This window comes from Brachyistius frenatus, unplaced genomic scaffold (assembly GCF_029030835.1).
Source record: "Brachyistius frenatus isolate BFR_SWC_R1_liver_20210118 unplaced genomic scaffold, ASM2903083v1 Contig_60, whole genome shotgun sequence".
In the NCBI taxonomy this organism is placed as follows: Eukaryota; Metazoa; Chordata; class Actinopteri; family Embiotocidae; genus Brachyistius; species Brachyistius frenatus.
The window spans coordinates 1341543-1359286 of NW_027210659.1; the positions used below are offsets into that span (position 1 = coordinate 1341543).

The 17744-nt window shown below is 39.2% G+C and overlaps 1 protein-coding gene and 1 long non-coding RNA gene across 4 annotated transcripts in view; one reads left to right on the plus strand and one right to left on the minus strand.

Moving 5' to 3' along the window:
• ppil2 (peptidylprolyl isomerase (cyclophilin)-like 2) overlaps positions 1-2863 on the plus strand; it is a 28868-nt gene extending 26005 nt beyond the window's left edge. For both annotated transcript variants that reach the window (XM_069705959.1, XM_069705960.1), the window contains exons 19-20: positions 58-200; positions 2610-2863. In XM_069705959.1, coding sequence (XP_069562060.1) covers positions 58-200; positions 2610-2712 — 246 coding nt within the window. In that variant the 3' untranslated portion in view covers positions 2713-2863. The remainder of the gene's footprint in view (positions 1-57; positions 201-2609) is intronic.
• A 5457-nt stretch (positions 2864-8320) lies between these two features.
• LOC138625204 (uncharacterized) lies at positions 8321-17007 on the minus strand. 2 transcript variants are annotated; one of them, XR_011311221.1, is made up of 3 exons: positions 16855-17007; positions 10990-11104; positions 8321-10306 (listed from the first exon to the last, which is right to left on the minus strand). It is a non-coding gene; the product is annotated as an uncharacterized lncRNA (long non-coding RNA). The 2 variants fall into 2 exon arrangements; XR_011311222.1 differs by having other exon boundaries at positions 10932-11104.
• Between the last annotated feature and the right edge of the window lie 737 nt (positions 17008-17744).

Genomic DNA, 17744 nt, shown 5'->3' on the forward strand with positions numbered 1-17744 from the left:
CTTTCTCTTTCATTCATTCTTTCTTGTGGGAATTGACATGATTTTGTTGTGCCTCAGATTGCAGCAGAGCGAGAAAAGGAGCTGCAGAAGCAACAGGAGGAGAAGCAGCAGGCCAGTATCGCCCTGAAGAAGGCCAATACGGACCAGGCGCCAAAGACCTTTAAGGAAGGAGTGGGGAAATACATCAACCCCACCACAGTGTAAGGACACGCATACACACACTCTGCTGTTAATGCAGAAATGACTCATCCATGCTAATGCATGGAGAAAAGCTTACATAAGCACCAACCTGAAGTCCAAAAATCATTATTCCACCTTATTGGCAAAATTTAGATTACACAAAGTGTATTTCATTTAATCCCAATCTGGTTTAAATGACCTGGAAAAAAGGAAAGCAATGAATGTATAATAAAACATGATTGCATAGTGACTGTTTCAGAATGTGCCAAGGCATAATTTGCAAAAAAAATGGCCAATTATTACTTCTCCCTATGGGGACGATTCAGGTTTATAATTACATTGTAATTTCGCTAATGTTTAGATGTATTGTATTGTATTATGTGATATTACAACCTATTTAATTTGAGGTTGACTTGTTTTTGGCATAATATTAAGAACACCATACAGCTGCGGTTTATTGCTTAGAAAATGCTCTGTCACTTAGATATCAAATATACTGAAGAGATCAAAACAATACATGATTGTCCTTTTGCACTATGAATTATGGCTCGGTTGGTCTTTTTCTGCTGTTTTTTGATGCTGGTTTATGATAGAATTAATTTGCTGACTCTATTGTGTCAAACTTTAAACTGTGATTTCTGAAATTACTTACCAAAACTGGGGGTACATTAACTAAACTGAATATACCATAATTAGATGTCAATTAATTAAGTGTTGAGAGATGATGAATCTAATTTTTCTCTCATTTGCTTTCTCTTCCTTGACCAACCTCCAAGTGCAAAGCAAAGCATGACTTTTTCTTGATAAATTAAGGAATTAATAAAAACAGAGACAGAGAAACTAAAGGAATTGTAGTCATAGATCCCACAAACCTGTAATGAGGAAACACTAGAAGCCGTATTTAAAGTTAAATAAAATACTAAAATATGGTTGAAAGATATACCAAGATGTAAAACCAACTAAAATGTATAAATGAACATACAAATAAATCAAATTCAATGAAAGGCCAGATTACAAAGTTAAATCTTGATTTTGGTTTTTAAATATGTCAACGCTCTCTGCTGCCGTCGGGTCTTCAGGGAGGCTGTTCTGGAGATGTGGACCTGAGTAATTAAAGGATTCCTCTCTGTGGGTTATTGTTCTGACCTCTGGTATAATTAAAAGACTGTTACCAGAAGACCTTTAGGGTCACACAAATAAATCAAATCTAATAAATAGGTTAGACCAAGACCAATAAGAGCTTTATAAAGCAATAAAAAAAGATTTTCAAATCAATTCCTGAGCAGACAGGTAGGCCGGAACAGACTTAAAAATGGGTGTAATGTGTGCTTTGTTTCTGGTCTTAGTCAACACATGACAACACAACTGAGTTTTGAATCAATTGTTGATCTATACTTCTTAGGAAAGAATTGCAATAGTCAATCCTGCAGGTAATTAAAGTGTGCAGTCGTGGTTCAGTGTTAGCTTGAGAGAGAAGCTGTGACACTCTGGCAATGTTCCTCAAAGGAAAAAAGATCAATGACGTACTTTCACACAAGATTCATCTAAAGAGAGCACTTTGGCTTACAATGGTAGAAACATGTTTTGGGGCACGACTAGAAAAGAGCTATTTACTGAAATAACGCAATAGAAAATTGAATACTTTCGAATTTAAACCTTTTATTTTGGGATTAATTTGTGACTAAAGATGACTTTTTTTTTTCTCTTCAAAGAACGGCAAATCGGATTCGACAAACCCAATTCTTCTGCTCTACACACCTTTTTAACTGTCCTTAGATCAATTTGTTTTCTGACACATTTACTTTCTTATTGTCTCACTTCTTACACTGAAGCCTCATACAAAACCGTTAGCAGCTCATTTGAACAAATTCAATAACCTGCTCGACACCAAAAAGACGAGAGCCGCGGTAGATGATGGGTGTGTGTGTGTGAAGACATTTTGGCAGTTAAAGATATAGAGTCTGAGTAGAAACTGATTTTAATAGTTTCCACCACAGCCGCCATAACTTTAAATAACACACAAATTTATATCATTCTATGTAGTGAAGTAATGGATCTCATCAGATTTTTCGCCAGAGGTACTTGGATCAGCCTCCAACACTAGATGTATTCTATTAATGTCTATTGTTTGAAATAGTTAAACCTGCATTAACTCTCTTTTTCTTCACTTGGGCGGATTATCACCTTTTATAGTTTACTTGGGGATGTTTTTTTATGAAACGGTTGCTTCCAGATGTTGCTCTCCTCTTCCTGGTTCTATTTTAGTACTTTTCATGTGAAACAACCCGACGCAACTCCATCAGGGTTTCCATCGAGAAAATTTAAAAAAAAAAATGTATACAACATGCCCATCTTCCCCCTCTGGCTGGATTGTCACTTCACCTTCTAGCTAAGAACTAAGAAATAATCTCATTCCTCCTTATTTTCAGAAAACGCTCAGCTGCTGAGGACGAATGTGGGCCGTCCACCAGCGGAGCAGTCGCCAAGAAGTGCAAAAGCAAGACCAGCTTCGGAGACTTCAGCTCCTGGTAGCGGGACACATTCAACATTTACCAATCTGTTTGTTAACTGATTGCTGAGAGCAATTTTAAATTGATGTCTTGCTGCTTATTTTTTTTTCTTAATTTTTTTTTTTGGTGTTGGTATCTTGTAAAACTATAATTAAAGTTTCTTTTTTCATAAATATTGTTATAACTCCAATTTGTACATCTTTCAAACACTCTGTGTGAATGTGATTTCCCACAGAGCGTGCTGTATTAATAGTTTTGGTGTGATGAGGCAGCAGTATAAAGATTTATTAAGAAGAAAAAAAACACTTTGAATAAACAGTAATTAATCTTATCTTCATCATCTAAAGGAAGCAGATATTTTGGCCTTTTAAAACAAGTGATCACAGAGAGGGCAACACGAAAGTTCTCAGCTCACCTTCAACCCTTTTTTCTTTTTTTTTTTTTAACTCCTCACTAAAATGCCCAGCTTGAGTTTCCAAATGTATCCAAGCTAGAGTTGTTTAAAATTTATGGAAAGCCAAAAGAAAGATGAAGAAAATGCATTTCTTCATCTAGCTGACTTTGAAGTGGCGCGATGACTTTATATGCTGTAAAAAAAAATATTTTCCTTAAAAGGGCAGGTGTTCAGAACGGCAGATGTAAAATCTTTCAGGGTGCAGGAGTAGAATCAACAGATCTGCAAAACAGGCATGTAATTACATTAAGCTGAGTGGGAACAATCCTTCAAAGTCCTTGTTGCACTGGTAAAAGTGCTGTCGGTGATGGCTCTCTTGTGCCACATAACACGCAATGTATTGGATACTTGGTTATCATCCTAATGCTGCTCCATTCAGACTCATTATTTAGCTGTGCTCTTGGCAGCAGTTGCCAGGCTTTCAGCTTTTACGTGAATAAATACACCCTTGAGTGTCCTCAGTGTCTCCCTCATATGAGCTTTTGTAAATACAGGAAGAAAGGAAATCGGTGACCGCCAAAACGCAACTTCCTGATTAGCACGATTTTAAGCCAAAAACTGAGCTGCAGTTTGATGGCAGTCATTCATTTCCAACTGTCCTGTCAGCAGAACGCTCTGAAATGAATTACAGCTGGCTCTCCGACACTGAAGTCACTAAGTGTGTGTGTGTGTACAAAAATACCACACAACTCCACACCCAGCTCACTGCTGTCAGTTTTCTGAAACATTTCAAGGGTCGTCATTAATGATTTCAGTGATTGATTGAGTTTTAGACAAAATAGTATTTTATATATATATTATATACACTGCTCAAAAAAATAAAGGGAACACCTAAACAACACATCCTAGATGTCAATGAATAAAATATTCCAGTTGAAAATCTTTATTCATCACATAGTGGAATGTGTTGAGAACAAAATAACATAAGAATGATCAATGGAAATCAGAATCATTATCCATGGAGGTCTGGATTCAGAATCATACTCAAAATAAAAATGGAAAAATCAGATCACAGGCTGATCCAACTTCTGTCGAGATTCCTGAAGACAAGTCCAAATGAGTCTCAGTAGTGTGCGTGTCCTCCACGTGCCTGCATGCACCCCCTACAACGCCTGGGCATGCTCCTGATGAGACCACAGATGTTCTCCTGAGGGATCTCCTCCCAGACCTGGATCAAAGCATCAGTCAACTCCTGGACAGTCTGCGGTGGACGTGGCGTCGGCGGATGGAACGAGACATGATGTCCCAGATGTGCTGGATTGGATTCAGGTCTGGGGAACGGGCAGGCCGGTCCGTAGCATCGATGCCTTCGTCGTGCAGGAACTGCTGACACACTCCAGCCACATGAGGCCGAGCATTGTCCTGCATCAGAAGGAAGGAGGCACTGGAGGCACTGGAGGCACTGGCAAAATGCAAAAGTGACCACAAATCAGCCAGAAAGGATGAGGACAGAGAAATGGTCTGCGTAGCCTGCAGAACCGTTCCTTTATAGGGTTGTCTTGATAATTGCCTCATTTCCACCTGTTGTCTGTTCCATTTGTACAACAGCAGGTGAAACTGATTCACAATCAGTGTTGCTTCCTAACTGGACACGTTGATTTCACACAAGTGGGATTGACTTACGTGAGTTACATTGTGTTGTTTAAGTGTTCCCTTTATTTTTTTGAGAAGTGTATATATATATATATATATATATATATATATATATATATACAGTGCCTTGCAAAAGTATTGACCCTCCCTTGGCGTTTTTCCTATTTTGTTGCCTTACAACTTGGAATTAAAATTGATCTTTATTTGGATTTCATGTAATGGACATACACAAAATAGTCCAAATTGGTGAAGTGAAATGAAAAAAATAACTTGTTTCAAAAAAATTCTAAAAAATAAATAACGGAAAAGTGGTGCGTGCATATGTATTCACCCCTTTTGCTATTAAGCCTCTAAATAAGATCTGGTGCAACCAATTACCTTCAGAAGTCACGTAATTAGTTAAATAAAGTCCACCTGTTTGCAATCTACTTTGAACATCCTACAGAGCACCATTAAAGCCATTATTAAAAAATGGAAAGAATATGGCACCACAACAAACCTGGCAAGAGAGGGCCGCCCACCAAAACTCACGGACCAGGCAAGGAGGGCATTAATCAGAGAGGCAACAAAGAGACCAAAGATAACCCTGAAGGAGCTGCAAAGCTCCACAGCGGAGATTGGAGTTTCTGTCCATAGGACCACTTTAAGCCGTACACTCCACAGAGCTGGGCTTTACGGAAGAGTGGCCAGAAAAAAGCCATTGCTTAAAGAAAAAAATAAGCAAACACATTTGGTGTTCGCCAAAAGGCATGTGGGAGACTCCCAAACATATGGAAGAAGGTACTCTGGTCAGATGAGACTAAAATTGAGCTTTTTGGCCATTAAGGAAAAAGCTATGTCTGGCGCAAACCCAACACCTCTCATATCACACCCCGAGAACACCATCCCCACAGTGAAGCATGGTGGTGGCAGCATCATGCTGTGGGGATGTTTTTCATCGGCAGGGACTGGGGGGAAACTGGTCAGAATTGAAGGAATGATGGATGGCGCCAAATACAGGGAAATTCTTGAGGGAAACCTGTTTCAGTCTTCCAGAGATTTGAGACTGGGACGGAGGTTCACCTTCCAGCAGGACAATGACCCTAAGCATACTACTAAAGCAACACTTGAGTGGTTTAAGGGGAAACCTTTAAATGTCTTGAAATGGCCCAGTCAAAGCCCAGACCTCAATCCAATTGAGAATCTGTGGTACGACTTAAAGATTGCTGTACACCAGCAGAACCCATCCAACTTGAAGGAGCTGGAGCAGTTTTGCCTTGAAGAATGGGCAAAAATCCCAATGGCTAGATGTGCCAAGCTTATAGATACATACCCCAAGAGACTTGCAGCTGTAATTGCTGCAAAAGGGGGCTCTTCAAAGTATTGACTTTGGGGGGGTGAATAGTTATGCACGCTCTCAAGTTTTCTGTTTTTTTGTCTTATTTCTTGTTTGTTTCACAATAAAACATATTTTGCATCTTCAAAGTGGTCGGCATGTTGTGTAAATCAAATAATACAAACCCCCTCAAAAAAAAAAAAATCAATTTTAATTCCAGGTTGTAAGGCAACAAAAAAAGAAATACACCAAGGGGGTCAATACTTTTGCAAGGCACTATATATATATATATATATATATATATATATATATATATATATACTATTTTGTCTAAAACTCAATCAATCACTGAAATGATTAATGGAGAACCTTGAAATGTTTCAGAAAACTGACAGCAGTGAGCTGGGCGTGGAGTTGTGAGTGGTATTTTTGTTTTAGGAGGGGCAGAAAGTCCAAGTTAGAAGAAGACGCATCGGGTCGGGAGAGCAACCAGGTGTTGTTGTTGTTTTTGTCTTATCCACTTTTACGGCGGTTGTGCATCGTGAACTAAAACAAATTTTTTTTTGGAATCCCCAGACTTTGTCATCATTAGATAAAATTACCACCAGATTCATGCTAACTAAATATTGAATGTAGTAAGCATATCTGCTATACGTGTTATATAATACAACATATTTCTGAGCAATATGCTAATGCCAGTAACTCTAGACTCCATCGTCACTTTGAAGAAATTTAAACAGATTTTTACCACAAACCCTTCTTTTCATCCAACAAAACCCTTTAAACTTAAAAAAAAAAATCCATCCTGATTTTTATTTTGAATAAAGTACAGGAAACATCTATCGACAAAACAAGTAAGCAAGCCTAAAAATATTATTAATAATTTAACATCAACATTAGTGGATGTAATATTTACTTTTTATAATAATAATAATAATTATTATTATTATTCACATTCCAACAAGTATTGATCCAAAACCCTGCTGCGTTTGCTTCCAGCTTTTCATTGACTAGCAGTTCAAACTGCCTTTGATGAGACGCTGAATTCATTTTCATTCAGACTGTACATTCAGCTTTAAATAATGGCATTTTACAGTGATAATTTTTGCAAGCTCTGTATTTGGCAAAAAAAAATGCCAGGCTTTTATAAAGATGTGGCTTCCAGAACTCAAACAGCTAATCTTCAATCTTTCTGGGCCCGAACTGACCGTCGATACGTGTTGAAGCCTTCTCATTAGCTCTCATTCTCAATTTTATTTAATTTCATTATATTTCATAGCACCTGATACTTTTCATTCATCCCAAACTGTATTTATTTTTCTATTTGTTTTTGTGTATATAATTTGTGTGTGTATTTATTCATTGCTCTTATTTTTTTCTAAAATAATTATTTTATCTATCTTATTTTATGTATACGTATTTGTAAATGTGTTCTTATTCTGTGCACCTTTTTGTGTTTCTATGCTGCTGTGACGACAAAATTTCCCAACTGTGGGATTAATGAAGTATAAGTCATCCTCTAAATTAAATCCACTGAAACTGTTCTGAAAGTGACAGGAATTACTTCTTACTTTTTTAAACAAGGACGGGAATCACCCATTTTGGAAAAAGAAGGTTATCTGGGACTCTAAATACTTCCCTTCGCCTCCGCGCCACAGCGAGGGCAAAGGGTTTATTTGAGCTATGTCTGAGTGGGAGCTTTTTAATCTGAAACATTTATGATGCTACACAGTCCACAGAGAAACGTTGAAGGGAGCCTTCTATCAGAAAAGCTTCTATACTGACTCTTGAGTGGATCGTATGCTTGGGGCAAATATGTTATAAATTGTATGTAAATGCAGATTAAGCTTCTAATAGAATATCATTTAGTTATCTTTTTACTTTCACACACACACACACACACACACACACACACACACACACACACACACACACACACACACACACACACACACACACACCCCCCCCCCCCCCCCCCCCCCCCCCCCCCCCACACACACACACACACACACACACACACACACACACACACACACACACACACACACACACACACACACACACACACACACACACACACACACACACACACACACACACACACACACACACACACACACACACACACACACACACACACACACACACACACACACACACACACAACACACACACACACACACACACACACACACACACACACACACACACACACACACACACACACACACACACACACACACACACATGACAACTGTATTAATTCTGCTGATATCATATGTGTTTGATCATTCCATTTTTGTGCTGTTTAGAAAATAAATAAAAAATAGCATTACAAGCTGTAACATAACCTACAAAAATGGCAATAGCTACAACTTAACTGCCAATCCTTAGTAAATGCTACAATAAAAAGATCTGTTATTGAGTATTCAGAAATATCTGATCACAACTCATCTCTTCTTATTAGCAAGGCATCGTTATCTTTGTCTGTTCAGTTATACATGACTTGCTTTTTGTAAATATAACCTCTTTACATGTGGGTGTACATGAAGAAATGTATATATATAACAAAGTATTCATATTTCTATTTCTTCTAAATGACTCAATGTAAAAACAAGCATGTGTGGTGAACATTTTATTTGCTTTAGTACATCTCCACCTTGTAGCCATTAAGGGTAAAATTTCATTTTAAGTCACCTATAGCAAAGCAATATATAAAAATGTATTAAGTGGTTTATTAGACACTACAATTAGTTGAAAGCACATATATTATTTATCAACAGCTATAACTCACCCTGGCATCCATAAAGTGAGGCCTCAACGGGGTGTGAACAGATGATTAAGGACAATAAAAACTTTTTTTTTAATAGAGTAGTAACTGTAAACAAGAGTCTTTGCTCTCTTTGTTGTTGCCAAGCAGAAAAAGCAGCTGCTGCCTCTGTGTGAAAGGGATTCACGTAAATAAATGCTGCTTTTTCCAAACATTTTTCATATTTTACTGACTTTTCTTTTTCAGTTGGGCTGCAGGGAATCCTTAACATAATTGACCACATATCTACATATCAGACACGAGACTAAACAAAATTAATGTGCAGGAAAATTTAGCAGCTGCAGACTGTATTTGCATTTTCCGATTGTCGCTGTCAAAAAATGTATTCCCTATTGTTTTATTCATTATAAAATGAATACAATTTCCACTCTTGACAAAAAACAGCCAAAGGTATGTGCTGCGTAAGCCTTTAGCATAGATCTTTTTCAAGGTGGGCAGGCAAAACTTGACATAAGAACGGTTGATCTGGATCCTCACATAAGAAAGTGTGTCCTGACCTGTACAGCAGCAAAGCAGTTAGACAAAAGATACAGCTGCCTGGAGACCTTTAAAATGCATTTAATTCATGTAAAATTACATTTTAAATTTATTTTTAGCTTTGGTTTCATCTTCACCAACTTTTGATACAAATATCCCATCTCTTTATCTGTTAAATGCATGACTATGTTACTATGCAACTATAGGTGTTAATGTTGTCTATCTGCCCTCTGGGGCTGCAAAGTGTACAGAAAGTTTGTTTTAATTGAAAGCAGCTGCCTTCTGCTGGTGGCAATGACAATGCTATATAAGTTTTATGAGATCTATAATGAATTTCTATAGTAAAATTGCACAGATCATAGAACCAGAGACTTTTTTCTTTCCTTTGACATCAAGTATAGTTCTGTGCATATATATTACAGACTGTAGGAGGATTATCAGATCTTGTTCAGGGCCTTAGAGAAGCTTTCCTAGTCCAGTCCTCTGATATTTTGAGACACTTTCAAGCAGTATAGCAAACCCCACCTAGTAATGCCCCAAGTTCTGAGTAGCCCAGATTAAATTGGTTTTATTCGTTCAAAAAGAGAGCTGGTAGCAGCTCCAGACAGCTGTTAAACATCTCAGACCATGGCGTCCGCCCTCTCCTGTTTCTGTAGAAGAGATAATGCTAATGTGATGGCCTTCCTTGTTAAGTTGGTGCGTCAGCAGAAGATTTCTGACACTCTGCGTTTGGATATGCAACTCTGCTTCACCAATCTTCCAATGACATCACTCACCACCTTTCTCATTGGCCGTGGTGCCCGTCAGTCTGACGCATGGTCCAATAACTGCCTGGTGGTTCAGCTGATGGGAGTGTGGCAGGTGCAGAGCTGTAGCCATGGTGATAGTGGATGCTGAGCGCTGCCACGACTTTGTGTAGGCAGAGTCTGAATGGGGATGACATCACTCTTGGAGACAGGAGAAAAACAAGATCTCCTTCAGTTCCTGTGTCTGTTTTTCTGCCTGTGGTGATAACACAGAATTGTATTTGGAGGAAGATGCTAAACTAGTTTATTTTCTTGGACAGAAATACTTTGAAATAAAGTTGAATTCCCTGCCGAGTGTACAAAAACAGTTCGTGTCTCTGTGATGTTATGCTTTGAAAAAAATGTACTCATACTGTAGCCATAAAACCCCTGAATTTATTCTAACTTGTTACTGATATTTGAAATAGCTTTGCCACACACATTTTCAGTCTCTATGCCAGAATTGTATTACTGAAAAGCTTTAATTGTGTAAGTGTTGAAATATAAACCAGGATATTAAACAAATGACAGATATATCACAAATATAGCAAATAAATAAATGCCAGTGAAAAGCTATTGAAAACATGATTTTTTTTTTTAAATTCCCAGTATGTTATTTAAAATATATAAACAAAAAAATTAAAGCATACAAATTTAGAAAATAAGAGGCTGCAGAAACTTTGATTGTGCAAATGTAGAAAATGAAATATGAAAATACCAGAAAAACATGAAACATTAAAATAAGTTCAAATAGACTAAAGAAAAATTTGGACAACAAGGAACAAACCGCTGATGTTTGGATGCCTTCCTCGCTGAATCTCTCTCTTTCTCTGGTTGTGACTCACTGCTCTGGGCATGCGAGCCAGCCCCTCCTTTAGATGACATCAGAGGGCTTGAAATAGCAGCAGCATTAAAGCTTCCAGTCATGGGAGGCCTGCAACCTCAGGCAGGCAATTCCAGCTGAGGGGGAGAGAGAGTGGGAGGGATGGACAGGGCTGAAAAAAAAAACTAGGAAAAATAGAAGTGACTCGAGCAACAAGTCACAGGGAGCCACTGGCTTGGCATCCTTTGAGAGCTAATATCTCACACAGAAGAGGGTGCAAAATGCAAGAGCAGCAATTCTGTTCTATCAAATGATGCACTTTCATTGAATTTAACTTCTCACTGGTCAGTCTCCTCTCCTCTCCTCTCATGTTGCCTTCTGTACAGTCAAAGAGTTTATCAAATATTGTGCATATACTACTTTTGAAAATGCCAGTATTTAGTATATTTTTCCATATCTTCTTTAAACAGCAGCACTGACAGTTTTGTTTTTTGTTAAGGTATAAACAGCATCTTTTCCATGATAAAACCAGCACCACTCATTCTACTTTTTGAAAACATCTGGCAACAGTGAACAGAGAATAAGATCGTATGAACAAAAGAAAACAGACAATATGGTCATTCAGCCACTGGACGCCTGAGTCACCCCAACCCACACACACAGGCCCTCCTGTGGAAGAGCGTCACAGAAGTAGTCAGGAGACAGAAGGACTTTGAGCATGAGGATAACATGCGCCGACATAAACAACCAATGCCACTACATCCTGTGCATTTGAACCCGTCACAATACCAAAAGCAAACCCATCCCTACTCCCCCGGCTCTCTCTCTCGCCCCTACGAAGTAAAGGTTAGAATTCAAACGAGCCTACCACTCTGAAACATGTATAATATGCACAAGGTGTATCTACCAAGAGGAAGATGTTCTGTTTTTCACATCTGCATCCAGCCATCAGTCCCTTGCATGAATATCTAGAGAGGAATATTTTGTTAAAGCTGCAAAATCAATTCTAAAGAGTAACACCAAAGATTTAAGAACAATTACAAAAAATAAAAACATTTAATGAAAGACTATTGGTTTATTTTTGCATTGATGTACTGGTACTTTTACTTAAGTAAAGGATTTTTGTACTGTGTCCAACATGAGGGGAACAGATAAGTCAGGAATCAGAATAGAAATGTAGATAACTTTGTTATGAGAGAACGAGAAGCCAAGTTTACCTTCAAACTTATAAAGCATTGTTTATGTAGGAATTGTTGTCTAAATGGCATTATACATGAATTGCGGTTTACCTTCAAATATGTCCAGATGCATTTAATTTGTGGTGAGTACTTTAAAGGAATTGTTTAAAGTGTTTACACAGATGATGCTTCAAATATGGATGTTGTTGACACTACAAATTTTAAAACACGGATGCTTCACATACATTGTCAAGCCGGCAACACAGAAGGTCAATGCAATAGCGACAGCTTCTAAGTTGACATTCAAGATACATGTCACCAATTCACTATCTACTCTTCTGCTCTTGAGTTATGTCATTTAATAATTGCCAGAAAAAGCTAATAGGAACAACCCCAAGAAGATTTTGGCCATTCAGAAAGATTTGTGTGGCTGCTCAAGATCCTATGTTGCATTAAAATACGTTTTTTTTTTCCCCTCTCAGCTCAGGGAAGACCTACACACCCGCATGTCCAGCCACAGCAGAGTGGACTCTGTTGACAACACTCTCAAGACACCCTTAAACGCTGCCTCCCATTTGCGAGGCCGTTGCCAGAGAGTAGCTGTTAGGTTACACGGAGGTACAAATGTATCCACCCTTATTGACAGTTTTTTAGACAGCATTTTTAGGAACAATTCCAATCTTGTCCCCAGCTGCAACTCAAACCTGCAAATCGACTTAATATTATGGATGTAGATTATTTGTAGGTTGGCTAATTGTAAAAGACCTTCCAGGGCAAGCCTGTCCCTCATCAGTCCCAGACATGTTGGGCATTGATGTCATTTGGCACTGTTATTTAGTGAACATGGCCAAGCAGTGCTAGATTGTTTGCCCATCAATGTTCCTGGACCATGACAACAACGCCCTCAGTACATCGGGGGCAAGTGAATCCTCCACAGATTAGAAAAAGAATAGCCTTGGTGAGAGACAAAATATATCAGTTTACCTGTTGGTACCATTATGTTTGTTGTAGAAACTTGTTCTTTCTTGTTTTATTTTGTGAAGCCACTGGGGAAGTTTTGTTCAAGCTACTTAGCGGCTAAAATTTCCATAAAAGGGGGATTCTTGATCTGTCTTGCAGTACTTGAGATAGTTTGGGGTACAATCTATGTCCCAGCCGTTAATGTGGTTGCTGCTCCCATCACTCCTCACACACATTGCTCCGTAGCTGATACAGGAATTGCCGCGGTTGACTTGCGCGATGAGATCACAGACGTTGGTTGTTTACGGGCTTCTACAGGCATGGTGAACACTCAAACTGGACAGTTTAGCCCCAAACAGATAGAAATTCCGGCCATTGACCAAACTGATCTCCCCCGTAGAACAGTAGAGAGTTAGGGCACTGTTGCGGAAATATGAGTCTTTGTTAACGGTCTGAGGGCCAATGTGTCTGGGCTAAAGTCCGGGCGAAAGTTTTGTTTCCACAAACTACCTGCGATAGCTGGTGAAGGGTTCTCAAAGCTTGAAGCTCCATTAAATCGTTTAGCTGCATTCGACACGGTCGACCATGACATACTACTAGACAGACTAAAAATCTGGGTGGCACTCTCTAGTACAGCACTAAACTAGTTTAAATCCTACTTGAAGGACCGAGAATACTTTGTGTCTGTAGCTAATTACACATCAGAGCGGACTAAAATGACGTGGTGTTCCCTAAGGTTCAATTCTGGGGCCTCTTCTGTTCAATATCTACATGCTTCCACTGGCTCAGATTATGGAAAGAAACAAAGTGTGTTATCATAATTATGCAGACGACACACAAATCTACATAACTATATCGCCAGGGGACTATAATCCCATACAAGGGTTGGGAAAATGCATTGAACAAATCAACAACTGGATGTGCCAGAATTTTCTTCAATTAAACAAATATAAAACAGAAGTAATTGTTTTTGGGGCCAAGGAAGAACGATTGAAAGTCAGCGCTCAGCTTCAATCACTGATGTTAAAAACCATAAACTCAGACAGAAATCTAGGTGTAGTTATGGATTCAGACCTCAATCTGAACAGCCATATTAAGACAATTACAAAATCAGCCTACTATCACCTGAAGAATATATCAAGGATTAGAAGATTCATGTCTCAACAGGATTTGGACAAACTTGTCCATGCATTCATCTTCAGTAGACTCGACTGTTGTAACGGTGTGTTCACAGGTCTCTAAAAAGTCAATCAGAAAACTGCAGCTGATTCAGAACTCTGCAGCTCAAGTCCTCACTAAGACCAAGAAAGTGGATCACATCACTCCAGTTCTGAGGTCTTTACACCGGCTTCCTGTCCAACAAAGAATTGACTTTAAAATCCTGCTGTTGGTTTATAAAGCACTGAATGGTTTAGGGCCAAAATACATTTCTGATCTGCTGCTACCTTATGAACCATCCAGACCCATCAGGTCGTCTGGGACGGGTCTCCTGTCTGTCCCCAGAGTCAGAACTAAACATGGAGAAGTCGCGTTCAGTTTTTCTGCTCCACACATCTAGAACAAACTCCCAGAAAGCTGCAGGTCTGCTGAGACTCTCAGCTGCTTCAAATCAAGATTGAAGACTTTTCTGTTTGCTGCTGCCTTTAATTGAACCAGATTCAAGGATGTTGATCAATTTCCTGTATTTTTGCATTTTACTACTGTATTTTATTTCTTAAACTGTTCTGCAACTTTTATTTTATTTTTAGCTCGTTTAATGTTTTAATGACTGTTTTTAATGTTTCAATCAATGTTCTTAATTGCTTTTAAATTTCCTTTTCTTTTGCCTTATGTTTTGATACTTTTAATGGCTTATGTGAAGCACTTTGAATTGTCTTGTTGAAATGTGCTATACAAATTAACTTGCCTTGCCTTGCCTAGCAATCAAGATGGCCAAGAGAAAACACAGGAAATGACAAGCTGCACTACTGTAACAAGCCTGGACAGCAGAGTGCAATGACAATTTCCAGGGCCTGAAAAGGAAACTGGTAAAGTCATCTACTCTTGCATTTGCAGATTTCTCTTTGCCCTTTATTTTAGAAGTGGATGCAACCACCTGGGCCTGGGAGCTGTACTGTCATAAGAACAAGAGGGGATGAGGCCCATCGCCTATGCCAGCCAAAAGCTTAAAGCCCCCTGTGAGAAAGTACAGTTCTACAAAATTGGAATCTCTACCCATGAATTGGGCCATGACGGAGAGATTCCCTGACTATTTGTGGGGCCAATGGTCATATGGGCACTAAAGTGGGTGCCACTGAGCAGCGGTGGGCGGCAGAGTTGTCGGCCTTCAACTATACTGTGAGATATCACACTTGCTAAACAAATAAAAATGTTGATGCTGATTCCAGGCAGTACAATGACTTCCTGGAGGGTGTTGTGCCCGAACGGCATTTCCTGAACTTCTGCAGCAGCCCAACCAGGATGAATCAGCACCAGCAAGTTATTACGAAGTCCATTGCAGTGTTTCCATCTCCAACTACCACTGATCTAAAGGCCCTCCAGGAAAATAATCCTGCTATCAGTGCTTTCCCTCCCTTTTGGCAGCAAGAGAGGATGCCAAGCCGGCACTGAAAGGGAAGCTCTGCCAGTGTCAGCACGGGGGGCATTGCAGCAGTAGGATCATATTAACCTTGTTATTGGTCTTGTTTTTACTGCAGAGTTTACTGGAGGAACAAGAAGATGTCCTGCACCTGATCTTGCCTGAGTTAGAAAATGTTCTATAGCAGCTACATCAAAATCATCACCTATTGTGTCTCCTCTTTTAACATGGCTAGATCACTGTGGTAACTTATGCTGCAAATTTAACCTTTTCTGGAGCAGTTTATGTTTGAGATAATAGATCAGAATGTGTAAAAGCACCACCTACTGACCCAATAATTCTCTTGGAAAAATGTCACCAATCATAGAAGATCCTGTGCAGCTCAGTGTGTGGACTGAGACAATCCACAGTCTGTCTAACAGAGAGAGCACAAAGGCATTGCACTTGTGCTTATAAGATATAACAGTAAACCTACCTACCACATTGCATTATATTTGTATATGTATTTCTTATTTTCTAAAACTGCCATACATGTCATGAGAATAGAGCTAAGAAAAATGTTATTTCTTCCCATGCGTTTCTGATGGTAAGGTGATAAGCCTTTCAACTTCCTCATATTTCTTTAAGATTATGGTTTGCTGAGAATATGCTGCTCTGCTTCGAGTACACTTGTCCATGTTTGTGATTGGTCACATGGTGGACTGAGAAGCCCTGGGTTGACCTATCAGCGTCGTGTGACCGCTTAGCACAATCTCGTTTGTTAGGTTTTGTTGAGCCAGATAATGGAAAGATGTCCTGTGTATGTTGAACCTGCTTTGTAGTAAAGGCCTAAGTGCAAAACACAAATAAAAAAACAAGAAGACAGGGTCTTGGCAGGGTCTCAAGGACCTGAATGACCTCCGGCCTGTGGCTCAAGAGCCATATCACCGAGGCAGCAATCCGAGTAGCTCGCATATTGTGCCGGCAGAAGGGTTGACAACGCAAAAATATCCATTATTGATACCATCCACCAGCGACTACTCTCCGAACACTACAGCCAGCCTCTTGTTGGCAGACTCGTCCTTGGCATTCAACACACATCTTTGCAGAGAAACTCATCACTCGGTACGTGGACGGAGTAATGGCTCACTCTGCCTACCGAGGTCCTGGGTAAATAGTCTTCTCTTTTTACTTTGTCTCTTTGTTTCCAAGCCCCTCACAGTGCCACAGTACAGCTCTTCATTAGGCTCCTGCCTGAAACTTAATGTGAACAAGACCAAGGAGATGGTGGTGACCTTCTCCTACAAGCAGAGGGAGCTGGCTGAGGCAGTCACTTCTACCATCCATGGGTAGTCCATAGAGATTGCTGAGGACTATAAAGTACTTTGGCACAATCTCAGGCAACCTATTAAAATGTCATTCCAACACAGAGGAGATCCTCAGGAAATGTCAGCAGTGGCAGGATCTCCAGTGGAAGCTCAACTCCTTTTTTGGTCAGTAACCCTCAACATTGTTTTACGACTCCTTCATTAAGAGTGTATGTCATAACACTCTATTTCAAATGCTGACTCCACTCCATCAGCTCCAAAAACAGAAACCACCAGCACAGCAAATTTAAAATCTGATCCAAACTTATTGGACTTTATGCCAGAGCCCTCTCCACCCTATTTGTGTAACAGATACTAAGGTCAGCTGGTGGCATCCTACAGGAGTTCTGTTCTCTGTGTTGGACTCACCTTAGCTAAACACTTTATAGTTAACAGCCTACGTTCATCGCATTACTCTGCACCAATATATTACAGTATTTGTTGAAATATTATTATGTTTATTACTAGTCGTAGTGTATATTAGTTTAGTTTATCTTTATATTGACATGTATCGATCTATTGTCACAGTTTACACGTATTCTTTACATTTATATTTGCAGTTTATCTTATATTTAAATTTTTTATAATTTTTTTCCTGTATAGTGTTAATTGTACTACTTTAAAAGCCCTTTACAAATTGCCCCTTGGGGATAAATAAACTGTTTTGAATTGAAAAGGATATGACAAATTTTTGTATTAGAATGGTGACATAATC